General features: G+C 32.7%; 1 protein-coding gene across 7 annotated transcripts in view; it reads left to right on the top strand.

The window, feature by feature from the left end:
• FER (FER tyrosine kinase) overlaps positions 1-22,445 on the top strand; it is a 372,260-nt gene that overhangs the window by 109,673 nt on the left and 240,142 nt on the right. For 5 of the 7 annotated variants that reach the window (XM_019727983.2, XM_019727984.2, XM_019727985.2 and 2 more), the window contains one exon: positions 5,029-5,218. In XM_019727983.2, the coding sequence (XP_019583542.2) occupies positions 5,029-5,218 (190 nt within the window). Of the gene's footprint in view, positions 1-5,028; positions 5,219-5,332; positions 5,591-6,363; positions 7,819-22,445 lie in introns of those variants that run through there. The other 2 variants (XM_074328621.1, XM_019727987.2) reach the window with 2 other exon arrangements.

The following is a 22,445-nucleotide window of genomic DNA, read 5'->3' as shown; positions in this document are numbered from 1 at the left end:
GACATCTGGTTTGTTTCCAGTTTTGGGTGGTTACAAATAAAGATGCTGGAAACATTCATGTACAAGTTTTTGTATGAACCAAAGTTTTAATTTCTCCAGGATAAATACCTAGTAGTACAATTGCTGGTTTTATGGTAATTGCATGAGTAGTTTTTGAAGGTGATTATGCCACGATACACTGCTACAGTGTGTGAGTGATCAGGTTCTCATACTTGCCAGCATTTAAAAAATTTGAGTCATTCTAATATGGGTGTAGTGACATCTCACTTTTGTTTTTAAATTAAGACTCTATTTTTTAGAGCGGTTTAAGTTTCACCACAAAATTGAGAGAAGGTGCAGAGATTTCCCATATACCCCACCCCTACATATGCATAGCTTCCCCCATTGTCACTTCCTCCACCAGAGTGTTATATTTCTTACAATTGATAAACCTACAATAACACATTGTCATTTAATGTTCATAGTTTGCATTGGGTTTCACGCTTGGTGGTGTCTATTTGTGGGTTTGGACAAATGAGTAATGACATGTATCTGTCATTCTGGCATAATACGGAGTATTTTTTGCTGAAAATCCTCTATGCTCCACTATTCCCATCCCTAAGTGCTGGCAACCACTGATCTTTTTACGGTCTCCATAGTTTTGGCTTTTCTGTCCTGTAGTTAGAATCATACATTATGTAGCCTTTTTATATTGGCTTCTTTTGCTTAGTAATATGCAAAGTTTCCTCCATGTCTTTTCATGGCTTGGTAGATCATTTCTTTTGAGTGCTGAACAATATTCCATTGTCTGGTAGTGTATTTATCTCTTCAACTAGAGGACATCTTGGTACCTTCCAATTTTTGGCCAGTATGAATAAAGTGGATATACACATCTGTGTGTAGGCTTCTGTGTGGACACATATTCAAATACATTGAAAATTTAACAAGGAGTGTGATTGCTGGATCTTATGGTAAGAGTGTGTTCAGTTTTATAAGAAACTGCTAAACGGTCTTCCAAATTGGCTGTACCATTTTGCATTCCCACCAGTGATGAATAAGAGTTCCTGTTGATCCACATTCTCACCAGCATTGGGTGTTGTCAGTGTTCTGGAGTTCAGCCATTTTCCTAAGTGTACCTTGGTATCTTCATAGTTGCTTTAATTTGCATTTCACTGATGACACGCGATGTGGAGCACCTTTGCATGTGCTCATTTGCAATCTGTTTATCTTTTTTCCTTCGGCATCTGTTAAAGTCTTTGGCCCAATTTTTAATCAGGTGGTTTGTTTTCTTGTTGCTGACATTTAAGAGATCTTTATATATTTTAGATAACAGTAGTTTATCAGATGTGTCTTTTGCAAATCTTTTCACCCACTCTATGGCTTCTCTTCTCATTCCCTCGACACTGTCTTTCCAAGAGCAGAAGTGGTTCATTTTCATGAAGCCTAACTTATCCATTATTTCTTTCATGGATTGTGCCATTGGTGTTGTATCTAAAAAGTCATCACTGTACCCAAGGTCTAGGTTTTCTCCTATGTTATCCTCTAGACGTTCTATTGTTTTATGTTTTACATTTAGGTCTTTGATCCATTTTGAGTTAAGTTTTGTGGGTGGTGTAAGGTCTATGTCTAGATTCATTGTTGCATATGGATGTCCAATTGTTCCAACACCATTTTTGAAAATATACCTTTTCTCCCTGGTTTTAGTCATTTTGGAAGATCCCATTTATATCCAGGCTAAAATAAAGGTGAAATAATTGTAATGCATAGAGATCGTACACACCATGAGAAGTTATGTTTAAAAATAGAGCGCTTTCTCTAAGTAATATGAATTAAAAATCTTTCTTTTAAATGTCAACTTTCTATAGTAATTTATTTGTTTTCCTTATTTGCTTAGTACTTAATGAAGCTAAAACTAACTTATATTCACATCCTTTATTTAACTCACAGTGATTTTTTTCCTGGCTGAATAATGCTTCTGATTCTTTTATTGTTTTCTCTTAAATGTAGTTTTAGTTGTTATGGCTTAACCAAAACAACCCTTGAGTTCAACCATTTAAAATGAACTGAAAATGGGTATGATCTCGATTAGGGTTTGTATTAGTTTCCTCTTGCTGCTGTAACAAATTGCCACAAACTTAGTAACTTAGAACTACACAAATTTATTCTCTTACATTTCTGGAGAACAGAAGTTGGAAATGAGCCTTATGGGCCTAAAACCAAAGTGTTGGTAGGGCTGATTTCTTCTGGAGACTCTTGGGGAGAACCTGCTTCTTTGCCTTTTCCAGCTTCTAGCGGCTGTCCTCATTCCTTGGCTCTTGGCCCCGCCTCACATTGTTTTTTTTTTTTTTTTTGTTATTTTGTTATCACATTGCCTTTTCTGACATTGTCCCTCTTGCTTCCCTATTATCAGATACTTAGGATTATATTAATAGGAATCATCTGGATAACCCAGGATACTTTTCCATCTAAACATCCTTAAATTAATTGTTTCTGAAAACCCCCCTTGCCATGTAGGGTAATATATTCATAGGTTCAGCAGATAAGGATGTCATCATCTTTGATTATTCAGCCCCCCATAGAGTTGAAGATACAATAAAAGAGATGGTTTTTCCACATATATAGATTTTTAAAAATTTTGTTCAGGTGTTCAGTTAATATTTACTTATTTTTGCAATTATTGTAACTTATTTACCATTTTATTCTTTTTAAAAAATTAAATTTATTGGGGCAACATTGGTTAAAAATTACATAAGTTTCAAGTGTACAATTCTATAATACATCATCTGTGTATTGCATTGTATGCTCACCACCCCAAGTCTAGTTTTTTTCTATCATCATATATTTGACCTCCTTTACCTTCTTCGTCCTCTGTTCACCCACCTTACCCTCTGGTAATCACCATAGTGTTGTCTGTGTCTATGAGTTTGTTGGTTTTATTTGTTCATTTGTTGCTTTCAGTTTTATATCTTCTCCCAGTTGTTTGGTTACCTTTTTATGTATGGTTTCTTTTGCTGTGCAGAAGCTTTTTAGTCTGTCATATTTCATCCTTTAAAACATTTTTTTTTCATTAGTCTTTAGGAAATTTGTTTGCAAGACTACTGGTGATAGTAATGGTTGTAAATGTTATTATTTTCAAGTATACTTTCCTCTTTTTGTCCACATTTGTGAAATCATTCACCTGTTTTTTGGATTGGTCTTGCAGATATACATGAAAATGTGTATTTTGCTATCTTACATTTTGAATTGTTCTTTATGCTATTTTCATTGTTATTATTCTTTTGGTAGCAGCAAGGGAAAAGAAGAAACCCCCAGGAAGTTTTAGGTTCAGATGGATATAATATTTTCCATGACTTGGTCCTTATGAATTTATGTTCACAAAGGCAATGGCTTTAAAAATCAGCTTTCCCTGAGGAGTTTCACTGAGAAACAAAGAAAACTATAAGCAATTTATTATATAAAGGGAGTTATCACCTAAGCAAATAAGCATGAATTTATCTGAAAATCGGTGTGGATTTAGATCACAGGTTACAGATTTTGAAGGGAGATATAAATGATAATTGCCTTTTACTGAATTCTTACTTCATGGTAGGCACTGTGGTAATCATTTTTTAAATATTAACTTATTGACTTCTCAGAGCAGCCTTCATTGAATAGGTATTATTACCAGCAATTTTTCCAATGATAAAACTGAAGAAAAAACAACAACAAAGGGATTAATTCATAAAGTTTAATCTTTCCTAATTCAGTATAATTATACTCTCTCCACTATACTATGATGATTTTACTTGAGAAGTGTTCGTGAGCTCTGACAGTATGGTATACGAGGATCTCTTTCTATTACTTCTGCCATTAACTCCACTGGTTAGAATGATTTGTCTTTTGAACATTGTGAGGTCTTTCTTACAAATAATCCTACTCTTAGTTCTACTTTTCCAAAATTTCACTTAGTTCTCTTTGTTAGGATAACCACCTGAAACTCACTGTAAAATAATTGAGATTACAGCTTTCTTTATAGCATCCACGGAGGCTGCCCCTGTTCAATTTGATTGGAATTGAGTTTTAAAATATCAATCGGCATCATATTTATAAATAAATCTCCCTTAGTATGGGTTCTTTCTACCTATGATTAGTTATTCAGTTTATGCTGTTCTTTTAAGTTCCAATTTAAGAAGGTGACATTCTGACCTTATTCTCCAACTTTGAAGGTTTCCCTGACAATCTGTGGTCTCTTACATATTAATAACTGATTTTCAGTCGTACATGGCACAGTTCTCTAAGATAGCAATACATTATGTACGACAGTGTTTGCAGTGGTGTTCCCTGCCACCACTGCCTGTTTTTCGTATTTTTGTTTTTTTGTGTGGCTTTTAATGTGGGTGAATTAATTTGAAACTCCCATTAGGGGCAGCCTCCAAGTGATTAAAAATTCACAATAAGGCAACATATGGCCTGTGTAGTTCTCTAAGGAGGAATGGTGAAGTCTCTTGTCTCCATATTGGTGGTTTTCTTATGCTCATTCCCTTAATCACATTTCACCCCTCCGTCCTCATCAGAACAGCTTTCCCCAACTAAACACACACCCTTCATAATATACACACAGCTTGGTCCCAGGCTGTCACTTTGATTTGATTTATTTTACTCTAGGCACAGATCTGACTCTAGCTATATTCCATTTGAGAGATGAAGTAAATTAAGATTCTGCTTCAGTCATGTTAATCCTTTTTAGGCCCTATGTTTCTAGATTTAAGTGTCTGTGCTCTGTGTGGTACATGGTTTAGTTGTAAAATAAAATGAATGCCTTAGATCATAGTATATTTGAAATCATCTTGAATTTGGTTTTTGCTTCCAAACATTTTCTTCCATTTTTTTCTAAATGTGAACATTTAATAACTCTATGATGACTGGAAATCTGTTTAGTTTCATAATTCTCTGATTCTGTAGGATTCATAAAGATGAAAATGAAAGAAAACAGAAGCACATATATAGGTTTCTTTAAAGTCTGTGTTAAAGAAGTCAAAATAATTTATATTCAATGTGTTCTTTTTTTAGTATTGTGCTTCTGATAAGCCAAAAACAGACACTTGAAGAGCTGAAACAGTCAGTGCAGCAGCTGAGGTGCACTGAGGCAAAGTTTACAGCACAGAAAGAATTGCTAGAGCAAAAAGTGCAAGAAAATGATGGAAAAGAGCCACCTCCAGTAATAAATTATGAAGAAGATGCACGATCAGTTACATCTATGGTAAGCCAAAGAGTCATCAAGTAAGAAACTTAGTAGTATATATATAGGTAATTGGTGAATACAAAAGTTGATTCTGGTTTACTATAACAAATTATTACTCTTGTTAATATGCAGGTCCTATTAAACTTGTTTGTAAATGCAAAATAGAATTGTCAGTCACCTTCAGGTCACCTGGAGAGCAATTTCAGGAACCACCTATAGAGTCAGAGGAAAAAGCTCTTCTCTTGCCTTCAAAACTGAAAACAAAGACTGCAATTGTTTTTATTCCTGGGAGACAGCAGGAAGGTAGGGTGTTATTCTTAAGATAGAAGTAAGAAATAAGGAGAAAGCTGTTTACTAATTTTTTTTTCTTAAGAATAATAGCATCTTATTTATCTGAGATGTGTTTATTGTTTTCACAATGGAAAACACTGATTTTGTTTTAAAAAGTTTTTTTCTTATACAGATCCTTAAACTACAATAAACACATTTAAATCCACCAACTACAAATTCAACTTTATTTTATATAGTTTTATTAAGTGATTAAGAATGACTAGTATAAATACTTTCCCTCCCTCCTTCTTTCCCTCCCTTTATTCTTTCATTCCTTTCTTTCTTTCATCTTATGTTGGTGGTTCTCACCAAGGGGCAGTTTTGCCACCTTAGGAGACATTTTCCAATGTCTCCAGAGACTTTTGGCTATTACAGCTAGTAAGTGCTATTGTTATCTAGTGCGTGGAGGCTGGTGTTGCTGCTAAACACCCTGCAATGCACAGGGCAGCCCCTCCCCTCACAGTCACGACAAAAAATGATCTAACCCAAAATGTCAATAGTGTCAAGATTGAAAAAGCCTGGGCTATATACTTGTTTTTTTCTGTGGGTAGCTGGATGGAGTCCATAAGAAGAACTATTATAGGTAATGAAGCTATAGTTGATATTTTAGTAATTTTTAAGTTTACATGGTTCTAAATAGTATAGTTGGATTGTTAAACGAATTCAGATGTCTCCATAGGAAAATAGAGCTGAATTGGAAAATGTGATAAATGTGGAAATTAATATGAGGTATTTAAAATGTTGTGATTATTACTATTTTTGTTATTAATTGAGCTGTACTAATCTACTTATTATATGATGAATTATGAATTATATATCTTCTCTCCATTTAGTGTACTATCAGATAAAAAGGATCTTACCATCTGCTACCAAGGACCCTACTAGATTCCCTTTCTTGCTTGATGATTCTTCATAATTACCTGGCATATGCATTCTTTCAGAGGGACTTCTAAATTTTTAAATTTTACTTGGTTTTGGAAAACTTTGGCTAGCCAGTCTTTTGTTCTTTGAATGTGGTTTATAATACTTCCTTGTCTCCATGTGGCTGTGGAATTGGTTACTTCATAGCTTGGTTTAATGGCGGATTAAAACTGGCAATCTAACTTATTTTACATAATTCTGTGTGCAGATGACTTCTGTTGGTATTATTATGATAGAATAAAAGATAATTAGTCAAGTCACTAGATATATCCCCATTTTATAACTACGACTAAAAATTAGACTTTGAAATTTAAAATATACCAGTTCATTAATACTTATTTCATTAATAATTTATGACCATTTGGACTTTTTTATCTTTCATAATAATTTAAGAGAAGCTTTTTAAACAAATTAATAAATAATATTTCAGAGAGAATATAAAATACACTTTAAGAAAACAAACTGCTTCCTGGTATTTTCAAACTTTCTCTTGTACACATTTATTAAATGATGATAACACCATGTAAATTTTTACAAAGTGATGTCACATATTTCATTTTATCCAATGTATTTTGAATTGTTGAAATGCTAATTGTAATTATATCTTATCTATTCATTGAAGGAATGCCTTTAAAAAGTATTTAAAGAATTTATAAAGGAATACTGTAATATATGTAGTTTAAAATAATAAAGTAACATTTTAAAAATCAAGCCAGCATTTCCCAAATTGATGCAAATTAATTAGATTTGACAATATATTATAAAGCAAGTAGAAATATTTATAATACATAGTTCTTAAAACTTAATTATACTCCCACTTATAACAGTTAACGTTTTGCACAACTAAGCATTATTTTATGAATAATATTTTAAGAAAAGCCTGAAATTAACATAAGCATTTCTATTGGTGTTTCTTCTTTATACATTCCATTCTTATAAGTGGTGTAAATTTCAATGAGGGAAATTTAGTTGAATATTGGAAGAATTGAAAGAACAGGAAATTAAACTATGAAATTATGGAAAATGGTGAACATTTGGCTTAAATATTATGTAAGAGTAAGAGACAATTAACTATTTTATATGATCCTAATTAGCAGTAGTGTTAATCAAAACATTGATTCTTCAGTGGTGAATGCTTCTGTGGAAGAATGCCACTGAAATGGGCTATAGATTATGTATTCTTACAAAATTCCAAGGTGATTCAGGTGTGTAATTATAGTTAGGATTATATAGTCAGGTTCTTAGAAGTATTGATGTTTATTTTGGCTCTATCATTCAACGAAAATTAAAGCTTATCTATTAATTTACAGAAATCTAAAAAAAATTGCAGTGGCAAAAAATAAAATTATTTCTGTTGGGAAAAGTCATCCTTTTATTGTTGTCTTTTTTCACCTACTCTAATTTTGGCCAAAATACCAAGAAGAAAATGACAAATATTAAATATTGCACAATAATTCACTATTGTCTATGGATAAATGTTTTATTTATGCAAACAATATTTTATTGAGCACTTGTTATGTGTCAAGCACATTTCTAGATGCTTGGGATACATCAGTGGATAAAACTAATAAAAAGTCTCTCTTGGAGGTTATATTCTGTGGTGAGTGGCAGTTAGTAAAATTAAGTATATGTTATATTTGAAGATGATAAGTGCCAGGAAGTAGTAATCGAGCAGGGTAGAGCATTGGGGATCGAACAGGTCAGAGGTTGGGACACAATTTTAAATGTAAGTCAGAATAAGCATTGTTGAAATGTGACATTTGGGCGAAGACTTGAAACTGGGACCTGGTAAGCCACTTAATTTCTGGGGAAGAGCATTCTAGTCACAGGGTACCTCCGTTGCAAAGACTGTAAGATGGGAGCATCTAAGAGTTAAAGGTACAGTCAGGAGGGGAAGGGATTGGTGAGATTATAGGGAATGAGATTAGAGAACTAATGGAGAACAGATCTCAGGGCCTTGCGGACCATAATTAAGGATTATGGCTTTTCTCTGAATGAAATGGGGAGGCATTGGGTTGTGGCGTTGTAACAGAGGAATGACATTCTCTGACATTTAAGTGGGTCACTGTGGCAACTGTGTTGAGAAGGGGAACGAAGAAAGAAAAATGAGATTATTGCATTAAGCCGGTGATAGAAGATAACAGTTTGAGCCAGGATGATAGTGCAGGAAGTGGCAGGAACTTTTTAGCATCTGGATATATATATTGAAGGTTGAGCCCATAAGATTTCCTGTTGATTAAATGTGGGGTATGAAAGAGGAGTCAAGGATACCTTTAAGGTTTCTAGCAGGAGCACTAGAGGAATGGCATTTGTTTTGAGTACATGGAAGGACTTCATATAGAGCAGCTTTGATGAGGAAGAACGAGACTTCAGTTTGTCTTTCCAAAAAAAGAAAGTCAGTGTAGAAATTTGTTATTTGGGCCTGGAGTTCAGGATCATGATTTGGACTGGAGATAGAAATTTACAAGTTGGAGGCATCAGGTGGTATTTTCAATCATTTGACTGTAGGGGGTCACCAAATAAGAGAGAATAGATACAGAAGAAAAGAGAAACAAAGAACACTGGGTCACTTCAAGGTACAGGTCTAGAAGAGAAGCAATCAGTACAGATGGAGGAGTGACCAGTGAGGTAGTAGAAAATCAAGAGAATTTCGTGTCTTGAAGTGTTCCAAAGAGAAGTGAGTTCCAGAATTTGGGACCTGTTGGGATAAAGCAAAATAGTTGTATTGATTGCAGAAATTTTCTAAACTTTTAATATCAAATGCCCAAGAGGGGAAATTAGCATGGAATGTAGTGTCTCTGGAAATACTGTCCTAACTCCTTTCCAAAGAGCATCCTGAAGGGACCACTATACAATGGGACATACTTTGGGAAATGCTGAATTAGAAGATAAATTCTTTCTTCTAATTGGGTTATTGACAGGTTAAGTGTGCTGGTAATTCTGAAGGCATTTTGAGTTGTTTAAATGCTCTAGAAACCCAAGGATTATTTCATTCTTCAGTTCTAGCTCCTGCCTTCTGGAGCAAATTAGGAGGGTGAAATCTTTGTTATCTGCCCTTGGATAATGATGGAAATTTTCTAATCCCTGAACAAATATTGGCTGACTTTCCTATTCATTTATTTATAAAACATCGCTTTCCTTTATGTTTGTTTTTACCTATCTAGTTGTAAGAATAAAACAAGTTTGCAGTCAATATCTGTTGAATTGAGGAATTGGACTTTCTTTTCACCCCAGAGTAATATAGTTATTTTATTTTATAATAGCATGTGCTTTGAACTAAATATATTATCATAATTTTGCCAAAGGAATCTCCCTTAAATGTCAACTTTATATAGAATTGATGGCACCATATGAATTCCTACTTTTCAAATATGTTCAGCTATTCTATAAGATAGTTGCCTGTACTTTGATATTTTTGAAATTTCACATTTTTATGCCCTTTGCTAGATTAAAATACACAACGTATATTTGTCTTCTCTGAATATTTTATTAGTTAGTTCCACTTAGTTGAATGTCACTATCAATTAAACCCTGTTTTTTTTTACATTTTCAACCAGCAAAATATCTGGTTTGTTGACCTAATATGGTCACTCATTCTGACTCAATAGTAATCCACTTTACAGTATCTAACATATTTTCAATTATAGTAAAACACTAAAATGGACTGATATCAATTAAGACATCATATTAGCATCATTATTGAAGTTTGTTTTCATCATCAAGTATGTTTCTGTCTTTAAATATGTAACATAAATGTTAATTCTAAGCCTTACACAATAAATACATTGAGAAAAGCACCAGACTAAGAATCAGGGAATCGGAATTGAACTTTGTCTCTGCTATGTAGCTATAGTCAGATTCCTTAACCTTTCTGAGTTTTCTATAAAAGGAGGAAGTGAATTTATACCCACCTTGCCAGAGAGGATTTCTATGACATTGAAATGCAATGTGTATAAACATATATTGTATATTATGAAATACCATTAAAACATAATATTCTATTTCACTTTTTTCTAATGTAGCTTAGTACACATGTAAATTAATTAGTGGATTCTCATTGAGTTCATAAGTATGAATTGTAGATTTTTCTGCAGAATTATCTTATGTATTTCTTATTTATAAAGGCAAGACCTTAATTAATTTCCCTGAAAAGGTAGTACATGTACATGTACAGGGCTGTAAGTGTCCCTTCCTTAGTTTCTCAGTTTTCTACCTCATAGGTAACCTTCCAGAAGCATTGAATGTACATAAATACATACATGTATTTTATATGCCTCCTGCTCTTTTTACACAAATAGTAGAGCATACAACAATACTATTCTGTGCCTTACTTTTTTACTTAATATAGTTTAGGCATAATTTTATAATAATGCATATACAGTTCCTTCTTTTATTATTCATTCAATAAACAGATATTTATCTAGTATACAATGTCAGGTACCATTTTCGGTTCTAGGAATATAGTAGTGAACAAATAAACAGTACATGTCAGGTGGTAGAAAATTCTTTGGAGAAAAATAAAATACTAGATGGGAGAAAAAGGGTGCTGGGAGGTGTTTTTATATATAGGGTGGTCAAGGAAGCCTTCACTGCTAAAGTGGCATTTATGCAGAGATCTGAAAGAACAAAGGGAGCAAATGCTGTGACTCTGGGGTGAGAATATTTCAGGCAGTGGGAAAAGCCGATGAAAGGCCCTGAGGCAGGAGTCAGCTTCCTGTGTTGGAAGAACAAGGAAGCCAGTATGGCTGGAGCAGAGTGAGAGAGAGTCAGGAGAAGGGGTCACAGAGGTAGTAGGCATTTAGATCATACAGTCATGCAGACTTTTTTAAGGACTTTGATGCTAACTCTTAGAGAAATTAGAAACCATTGAAGATCCTGAGCAAAGGAGTAATATATTTATGCAGTTTCCAATCTTTTGCTATTATAAAGACAGCATTGCTGAAAATCCTGATATTACTATGTGTATAAATGGAGTTTATGTGTAAGATATATTTTAGAAGGTTATATAGGTTTATATTTTACTCTCAAAATAGTTTAAAAGTTTCTTAACCTGAGGACACCATCAATTATAGATGTTAATTATTACATTAGTATTTCAGTTTTGTAGATTAACAGATTCTTGTTTCCACCTTTCATATGGCATGAATTTTATCATGCTAAACTTTCAGTGGCTTTCTGAACCATTAATATTAAATTTAATGGATCTGATGCCAAAAGTGTATTTACAGGTAAGTGTTATTATGCCTTATGTTTATTTGATATGTAAGTTTTTAATTTATAAAACAGAGTTAGAAGATGATTATGATTATGTTATACAGAAGGCTTGTTGACTTTTCCAAATGATTCACGTCAAGATTCACGTCAAGATTTCTTAACATCACTAACCATCACGGAAATACAAATCAAAACCACAATGAGATATCACCTCATACCTTTAGAATGGCTATTATAAAAAAGACAAGAAATAAGTGTTGGAAAGGATGCGGAGGAAAGGGAACCCGTGTGCATGTTGGTGGGAGTGTAAATTGGAGCAGCCACTATGGAAAACAATATGGAGATTCTTAAAAAAAAAAAAATTACTTAAAAATAGAACTACCATTATAATCTAGCAATTCCACTTCTGGATATATATATGAAGGAAATGAAATCACTATTTTGAAGAGATATAATCACCCCCTGTTCATAGCTATATTACTTAAAATAGCCAAAATATGGAAACAACCTAAGTGTCCATCAATGGATTAATGGACAAAGATGTACCATATATATATATTCCATTGCATGGGAAATGATAGATAGATTGTGGATAGATAGTTAGATCTATCTATCTATCTATCTATCTATCTATCTATCTATCTATCTATCTATCTATCTATCTATCTATCTGTCTGTCTACACACACATATATAGTACATGTTTGTTCTATCATCTATCTATCTATCTATCTATCTATCTATCTATCTATCTATCTATCTATCTATCTATCTACAATCTATCATTTTCCATGCAATGGAATATTATTCAGCCATAAAAAAGAATGAAATCTTGCCAGTTGCGACAACATGGATGGACCTTGAGGGCATTATGCTAAGTGAAATAAACAAGACAGAGAGAGACAAATACTGTATAATGTCACTTACATGTGGAATCTTAAAAAAACTGAATTCATAGATACAGAGTTGCCAGAGGCGGGGATCCGGGTGTGGGTGAAATGGGTAAAGATAGTCCAAAGGTATAAACTTCTAGTTATAAAATTAAGTCCTGGGGATGTGAGGTACAGCATGGTGACTATAGTTAATAATACTGTATTATATATTTGAAAGTTGCTAAGAGAGTAGATCTGAAAAGTTTTCATCACAAAATAATTTGCGTAACTGTGTGGTGATGGATGTTAACTAGACTTATTGTGGTCATTTCACAGTATATACAAATATTGAATCATGTTGTATACCTGACACATAATGTTATATGCCAATTATATCTTAATTAAGTCACAGGCTACTTAATGGATGGTGCTAGAGATGTTATTTTGCATTAGGCCACAGTATCTTCAGCACTGGAAAAACTCCCTTAAAATTTCAAATTTTTTTCAATATATATTTTATCTATTATCTGTGTTCATATTCATATGCCTATGCAATGGATATTTAGGTTAAATCAAGTAAATTGTAAATGAAAAGTAATTTATTTATATATGTGTATGTATACATATATATATTACAAACCAAATGAAATAGGTACTTTTCATTTTCATTTCATATATGTGTATATATAAATATATATATATATATATATATATATATATAAAATTTGTCCTTTGAATTATGAATTTCTTAATATCTTAGCACAAACTATGTATCCAGGGGTTGGATAGTACTAAAAATATATAATAAAAGGAGAAAGTAAAGTCAGGAAAGAATTAAATATCTACTCTGATTAATGCAGATAAAAATGATTAATCACTGAGGTTCACTCAGTCATTTGGGGTTCAACAAGTGTTTAATGATTACTATAAATAATGATATACTGTGGTTTTGAGGGAAGGGTGGGTCGAAGACAATAGATTTAAACCTTGCCATGGGGTTTGGTAGGAAAGATGGAGCAGAAGCAATTGATTTAACAATTAATTGAAACTTGGCTGCGTTGTGACTTGAATGCGTCTATACATGAAAACATTTCAAAAAAATTTAGGTGCCTAGCAATCCCTAAGGTATACACCCAGCAAATGTTTATAGAGGGAACACATCAGTACAGAATTTCAAAATACCATTTGGCAGATTACAATTGGTACCGCTCAGTTAAAAAAATGGTTTAAATATTAAAGTTAGTGTCGATCACATACTTCTCTCTTGTTAAATAATTGTGGCAAGGGTACTCTAACAGAGTGACGACGTCTTGAGTAGTCCCAGGGATAATGACTAATGAATGATTGCAGTGGGATCATCATTCTAGAGAGCATTCCAGCTGCAGAGCCAGAATACTTGGATTTGTGTCCCTGCTCTACCATTTAATAACTGTGTGATGTTAGGCATGTTATGGGACTTTTCCTGTCCTCATTTCCCAATGTGTAAAATGGGAATTACACTTTTACTTACTCTCGGGTTATTGTGAGGAATGGTTAAATTTACACATTTAAAGCATGGAGAGTGGTACCTGCCAGTTAGTAAAATAGTTTTATCTTTCATGTGGCTGACATTAGAGCGTTTGATTATCACAGAAATGATAGTGATTTAATGTATGAGCGTGTTTCTCTCCTAGTCTTTATTCTTTAGTCTTGATATTATTTTTAATTAAGCATAAATCTTTTAAAAAATGTATGCTATTAATTTTTAGGTGATGGTTAAATATGTTTCGGATCTACTCAGTATTTGGAGTATTGTTGTCCTTTAGCCATAATAAATCCCACAATGTTTTTTAAACAAATTATGACATAATTGCCTTATGACTTATGTATTGCTGACATCAGTAGAGTTGACCAGCTAATTTTTTAAGGAAAATTTTTAGTGTTTACTAGTTTAATTACTCGAAGCTCACTTTTTCTTCTTCGACACTATTAAAGTTTAGGTTTAAAATTTTACACAAAACAATTTCTGCAGAAATATCACTTATAATTACGTTATTTTAATACCAGTTTTATATTTTAAATTGAATGAAAGAAAAATAATCCCTAATGCCATTGTATGTTACGATTGATTATTCATTCCTAAAATAAAGTTTTTCTTTTAAGTTTGCAATTATGGACAATTTAATTAACAGCTTTTAGTACTCGTATTAACTTTAAAAAGTAAATCTTGTTTTCAGTTTATGCCATAGCATTATTTTATTCATCCAGTCAGTTTAAATTGAAATTTGGTTTTCTTTGTACCCCACTGATCCCTTTCTCTCAGTATTATTTAAAATCTCTCTTTTTAGCAGCAGAGAAGGGTGGAGGAAATTTGGGAATTTGAGTAAATCAGCCTGGATTTAATTGCCTTTAGTTGAATTTTTACCCCCTAAATCTCAGTTTCTTCATCTGTAAAGTGTGGTTAGTAACCTCCTAGGATTGTTATCAGGACCAAATTAATGAGTGCAAAGGCAAAAACACATTAATGAGCCCCAGACATCGTTAGAAAGGTGCTTAATACATATTTGGCTTTCCCCTCTTCTCTTCATTTCTGTTTCCTCTTGTGTCTCTTCTACCTATGTCCCTATTTCTCCTTTTTCCTCCTCTGTTTTGTCTCCTAATTAAACACAATTTATCAACTTTTTTGAATATCTATTATGTGCCATGGATGGAGAGCTGTCCTGGGATAATAGACAAAGTCTCTGCACTTATAGATTTGTATTCAGCAGGCAGAAAAGTGCAATAAACAATTGATTAACCAGAAAACATCCAAGTTAAGTGCTATGATGAAATTGGTGATTAATATTCCATAGTTTTCAGTCCTCAGCCCTTGGCCTTCAATCCTTACCTTTTTTTTTGTAACCATGTATCTGTGGGATTTTTTTCACTTGTGTGGTGATTTAAACATTAATTGAAGACTTTCAAATCTACATTTCCAAGGAAATTGGGAATACTGGAGTACCGCTCAAGTAAAGATAAAGAATGAAAGCAGAGAAGTTCAATGACTTATGCAAGTTCACACAAAAAAGGTTAAACATAATAAAATATTTTCATTTATTAACAATTTCATTATTATTTACACACTAATTATTCTCCCTATGATTTACTTAACCGATAGACATAGTTAACTAGACTTTCATTCTATGTGAATTAAAAATTAAAAAAACACATTAGACTATTACAATGCAGGTTTATGCAGATGGCATTGTTTGAAAAGACAGTAGAAATTTAATCAATTTGAAGAAAAATGATATTTATTTATGTACATGGCTAATTTGTCATAATAATTGTTAACAATGAAATTGCCAAAAATTTTTATTGGTAAATGAAAACAGTTCTTCCTTTTCTCCTATGCTGTAGTTTTGTTTACACTTTTTATACCACTTAAAAAATAAATCAGTCAAAAAACAGCTACGTGGCATATAAACCATTACGTAACATGTTCAGGGTATTCCTTTAAAATTTTTAAAATAAGTTAATTTTCTTCAACCTGAAAAAAGTTATTCCAGCCTCTACAATTTATTAACTTTTCTATTAAACTGAATAGTATTATATTTTTCTTAAAATTTATGTGTAAAAACATTGTTATCTTTTGGCTTGAATTGTGGGGAGATATTTGACCTTGCATGGATAGGATTTATGTATTTTTATCTCCAAACTGTCTTGAATTTTGAAAATGGCTTTTATGACATTTAATTTCTTTAATTGAAAGGTTTTGTAAAGAGAATATGTAATATTATGATTTGTTGCTTCACTTGGTGCCCAATGAAATAATTTTAAATCCTAATAAATTTTCTCTTTTGTTATAGTATTCTATAGAAAACTATTTCCCAGTGTTAATATTTCAAAGATTAAATGTCAACTGTTAATTTTTAAAATCATTGGTTTACTTTTCAAATCCCAGATGAACGATAAGTTGTTAGACTAAGGGAAGGTTTTCTCTGTCACAATGTATCTAGAGTTGTTTTGGAGTAGAGGCTAATTCTTCCAGATAAGTTCCCAAAATTACTTAAAATCATTTAATTGATCAGAAAGAATCAGGTACATTTCTATGTATTTAAATGGTAAATGTGGAAGGAGCTACAAGAAGAATATAAATAACTTTCAGATCCTTTTATCTGCCTTCATTTTGAAACTTGAATTAATGCTGTCATACTAATGATGTTAGAAACATAACATTTTAACAACTAGAAGGTTGCAGTGTTTAAAACAGCATAGTTAAGAAACAAAAATATTTTGGTAGACTAATAGAGAAGAATAGTCAGGCAAAAGAAGCCGATGTATATATGATTTTCATATAAGGATATCAGACTATTTAAAGGAAAACAAATTATTCTATACATTTGATAAATATCAATTTAGATACTGAGCTCATACTACATAAAAATAAATTTCAGATTTATTAATAAATTAAAAAAAATAAAGCCCCAAAAATACTAGAGAAAATATAAGTGAACAATTTTTGTGTGGGAAAACAAACTGAATTAAAATGCAGAGTAGAAACTGGGAATAATATGTGCTGCAAATATGACAAAGTATTAATGTTTTTAACTATGTAGGTAAATCATCCAAATTGGTTTATAAGAAAGTGCACCAATTAAAATTTGACAAAGAACATGAATAAGAAATTCATAGTAATTAGAGGGAATATAAACTTTAATAAAAATATGAAAAATTTTAATCCTAATAGTAATGAAAATAATTATTAAGAAACACAATTAAATACTGAGGTATTTAACTTGTCTATCACCATCTACAGTGGCCTCCTTCCAACCTGTTTTCCATACTCCAACCAAAATAATTTTTCAAAATTCTAATCAGAGCAAATCTGGTTCTAGTCACCCCAATAAGAATGGCTGCAATGACTTTTTAAACAAAACACCAGTTTTTCTAAATGGCCTGACTAAAAGCTTATATTGTCTTGTCCCTACCACCATGGACTCTGACCAGTCAGAATGCATGCTGGTCATAACTACCAAATTTATTCCTATGGATAAAAGGGCAAAAAAAAGGAAAAGAAAAGAAAAAAAAAAAAAAAAAAAGGAAGGAAAATAAAAGGGGTGAAGGCCTGGAAGAATAAGCTTGGGGCAGTTCCGGGGCTGATTGTATTAATCTAGTTTAAGAACCAACTGTAGTTGGAATAAGTTAGTAAAAGATTTATAAGAAGCTTCCAAATGTGGCCTGAAAGCTTCAAGTGAAGCAATTCTGACTGGTGGGTGTCCCCAGTTGTGAAAGGTAGAATGTGATGCTGAAGTTGAGCATGAATGAGCATTGCTAGAGATGAAGACATCTATGGAACTTTGAGGCCCTGGGTATGAAAATCAGTCATGATAATGTCGGGAGTTGAGCTGGAAAGAAAATAATCATAAGCCACTTGCAAATACATTAGGAAATAAGGGGAGTGTTTGTGAGGTCGGTAGATGATAGCACTGAGAATGGGAACGCCCTGGCTTCATTTATGCTATTATTATAAATGCCTCTTGTGTTGTCATTACTTGCTGTCTCATCAAGTGCCCTGTGATGGTCATCAGTCACAGTCTATTCAAATTACTAGCCAATGGACTTCCTGAAGATAATCAATTTTTCTTGATCCTAGTATCCTGGAATGGAAGGCATGCTCCACAAAAATTTTTGGAAGAAGATCAAAGAAACTAATAAACCCAAGTTTCCATGAATATTAAATGAAATATCTGTGACTCGAACCTAGATTCTCAGTCTGACTTCTTTTCTGTAGTGTAGAACACTATAGATGGAAACAACCGGGCTTAGCAAGATCAAGGAGAGGATATGGGGCGGGTAGTAACTTGGGAGGTAGCTGAAGTGAAGTAGTATAGAGATTACGAAGCATTCAGGCAGGTCAGGCAGAGTCAAATGGGATCCAGTTAATAAGAAAATGCTTTAGTTGTCTTTTGAAAAGTTTAGTTAGTCTAAGAGTCACTAGAATCTTAGATATTCTCAATAGTCACTTTCTGAAACTCTGGAAGTTTAAATGGTTCTTGTTCCTTCCTCCACCCTTCCAATTACATGCAGTCTTTATGAAGCCAGAACATTGTTTTTATTCCACAAAAGACTTGTGTTTTTGATTGGGGATAAATTAGGCTGTACTCATTAAGTTTTGGTTTTGGAGGGAATTCTTGTCCTTTCTCCCAGTTCTTTGTCTCTAAGGCCATTAAGGAGGAATCAAAAGAGAGGGGAGAAAAAGATATGATGAGGGGAGGACAGAAGAAAGGCCGCATGAGAAACATGTGAGGGAAAGAAGAATGTAAGAAAAGTGAAGAAGATGCAAGTTAAATAGCAAGAGAGAAAACAGAAAATACAGAAATAAGAGGTAGGTAAAAATAAAAACAGAAAGGAAATAGGAAAAAAGGAGATGGCAGAAGTGAGTGCATTAATTTAAAATAACATAAAAATATTTATTGAACCAAGCTAACTTATGGGTGTCAACATTTTTGCTTTATAGTTCAATAAAATCTCATATATGGATACAATCTGCAGTTCAGATAGTAACATTTTTTCTCATATTTTTAAGTTTTAGGTCAAGAACCAAATGATAATATTTTAAGGAAATGTTCCTATCTAATTATTTGATTAACACCAATTTCAGTTATTGATTCTCAAAGGTTTTTATTGGGTGATATTTAATTTTTGATGTTTATCCTAATAGCTTAGCCCCCCCAAACAGAAATCTGAAGTATTATAATTTATTGTAGCATTTGTGGGTAGAGTATATAGATGAGTATAGACTTGCATTATACATACAGTTGCTTCAATTTGCTATTATGTCATGAATATTTAGATATATAGCTTATGTTAGCCGTGTTAATAATTACAGATATCTATGCTTTTTGATATTGTAAGCCATTTCAATTTTATGACTTAAAAATATTTATAGTCTTTGCCATTTATTAATCTCCAGTGCAGGAGTATTATTAGAAAATAAAATTGCTAGTTAACTCTATCATGTTAATTCATGGGTGGATGACATAAGAAGAAATTCAAACCATCATGAAAACTCCTACTGAGATCCGTTTTTGTCCTCCCGTTGTGCATAACAGAACCATGTATATAGACTTTTTCCGTAACTGTAATCAAGTTCATATCATATTTGATCATGTTTTCAAGGATTTAATTTATGAATTTAAAACTAATAAAAATTGAACATAGGATTCTACATTTCTAGAGTGTAATTTCTACGATGATACAATGAGTATTTTATATCATCTTTTATTTATATAATTGTCTTGGTGTGTTAAAAATGCATTTAATCAGAAAGGTTATTTGCTAGTCTCTTTTAATAATAATGAAAATCCATGAGGTTGCTTTCTTGTATTTCATAGAATATCTAATGATATAAATATTCTATACAAACATGTTGATTCTGACTTTTCACTAGCTGTTTAACTCACCAAGAGAAATTACTACCTATGTATTTTCTAGCATTTGATAACAGCATACAATTTAGAGGTCTCATTTTAATTTTGTGGTTGCTCATTATAATTTTAAAAATTGTTATGGGATATTAAATCATAATTACATCTATCTTGAAAGCCATAGCATGTTTTTAAGGTGATGGAGTAATTTTTGTAGATACTTAAAATATTTGGTATATAAGAAGTAAAACAAACATGAATTAGCCATACTGCAAAAAATACTAGTCTTTTTTCTCCATAGAAATTTGGAAGCCAAATTTAATTTTTGTCTGCCATTCCGTAGAGGCTTCTTGGGTATTTTTATGGATGTTGTCTTCCTCCCATCTGCCGAAGTCAGAAAGTCAGACACAGCTTTGACTTCTTGCTGAGCAACTGTACAGTGTGATTTGGGATTAGAATGCTAAAAACCAAAGAACACAAGGGGATCTCCTGTGTCCTTCTTGTTTTCCTAAGTCTTTCAGCTGATTGACAGGAAGTTGAAGAGCTGATACTTCAGTCTTCAGCTATATCACTTCCAAGAAAGGCAGCCTAGTAGAGTGACCATACTAGGGGTTTGGAGATGGCAGGGAGCATAACGTCACCAACCATAGGTAATTATGCTTTTTGTTTTAAATTGTTAGTAGACAAGACTGTTAGTTCTGGGAATTTGTAAGCCTCACATTGCAAGAGTTTTAGTATAGATTTAATATGTGTTAGTTTATATGTTTATATTCATTCACTCATTCATTTCCTGCCTTAGTCTCCAGAGTATTTGAAGTAGCTAATGATAACTAAATTCAGCAAAATCTAAATAGAAAATAAAATCAGAACCAGGGAAAATTGAGGTTGTAATAGGATATCAAAACTGGGGGGAAAACCATGTAGATCATAGTTTATACTGTTACTACACTAGAGCTATTATTTTGTCTCTACGCTTCCCAAAGGCCAGCATGAAAAGGGAGATAAAGTCCTATAACACTATTAAATAAAAGGCAGCGTGCCACATTGCAGGGGAAGCAAAGCTCTTCATTGTATTTAGCTCTAATAGAATTTCTTACTAGAGGCTTTACCACTGACGTTTGTGGTGACAGTGCCCTTGACAATATCACTACAGCTAATGCAGGAAGGAGATTCATAAGGCGATCTCTTGCAGAACTGAGAATCCCTCAGTGGAAGTGGAGGACATAAGACCCAAATCAGTTCTGTGGAAGTCTAAGAATGCAGCTATCTGAATTGATTTCATCCAAGAATACAGTAGACTTAGAATAATGGATGAACTGACGTGCTTTTAACAATTCTCTCAGTACCATTTTTCTCAGCTGCAGTTTGGGTATGGAATGGATAATTATATGTATTCCCTGGGAAGAGTTCTCAATTGCAGGCATTATATACTTGTTTGAAGGTGGATCTGTGACGTTAGAAGAATTTACTAGTAAATTCATTAGCTGATTTAAAAAAATTTTGAAGACGTATTTTCTTTGAAAATTATTGGAAATATTTTATATATGAAAATGACTTTTATATATTTGTATAAAGCTAATCCCCATAAAATTATTCAAAGCTTGTTTCTTGTCAGGATTAAAAAATATTGCTGATAATTAAAGGGAAATTGTCAGTGCTAACCTTTAACTTTTGCTTGTGATTTTCATGATATACTTGTTGATGTCTCACGATTTTCTGGTTGGTTATTTCTAATTTCACTGGGTAGAATTTTTTGCTGGCTTTATGTATAATAACTTATAGATTTTAAAGATAAGTAGTTAAAGAGTCCTGAAAATCTATTAAATGTCAAATATTCCATTTTGGAGGGAGGATTTTTCTAAATAAATCTTTTAGTATCACAATTCAAAGTTTAAAATTTCCCGAAAGATTGTTTTTTAAGAGATACTTAATTTGATTCATTAACGTTTGGCAGTATAAAGCCTCATACTTTATATCCTAATATAGGTTGCCCTAATATGTCATTTGTGGAAAATTACTAAAAGAAACTGACAGTGTGCTAGACATATAAAATATTATTACTGGCAAACAATCCTGCAAGGAAGGAGTTATTCCTACATTTCTGGTGAGAACATTAATGCTTGAATAGATCAAGGAATTTGATCAGAATCAGAATAGCAGATTCAAACTTTTCTGACACTATAGTTTAAATTCTATTCTGGCAGTTTTGCCTGTTTGCTAAGCCAACAGACAGGTAGTCAGAGAAAACGTAGTTCACATCCTCTCTATGCGATCAAGTATATGACCACAAGCAAAGTCACACAGCCTCTTTGAGATAAACATCCTTATTGGTAAAATGTGGCAAGTCAGAGAAACCTCATAGAATTGTGTTGAAAATTAATGAGATCATGTTTGTAAATATGCTTAGCACAGTTCATGCACTATAGTTAAACTCAATAAACAGTAGCTATAAAGAAAGAGAAACTTAACATGGTGTCTCCTAAATGTGGTTTTTCACTACATTTATGATGGAGGCTGTATT

This window comes from Rhinolophus sinicus, linkage group LG03, assembly GCF_036562045.2.
Source record: "Rhinolophus sinicus isolate RSC01 linkage group LG03, ASM3656204v1, whole genome shotgun sequence".
NCBI classification, from domain to species: Eukaryota; Metazoa; Chordata; class Mammalia; order Chiroptera; family Rhinolophidae; genus Rhinolophus; species Rhinolophus sinicus.
Note: the sequence above shows the minus strand (reverse complement) of the source record. Positions and strands in the feature narration are given on the sequence as shown.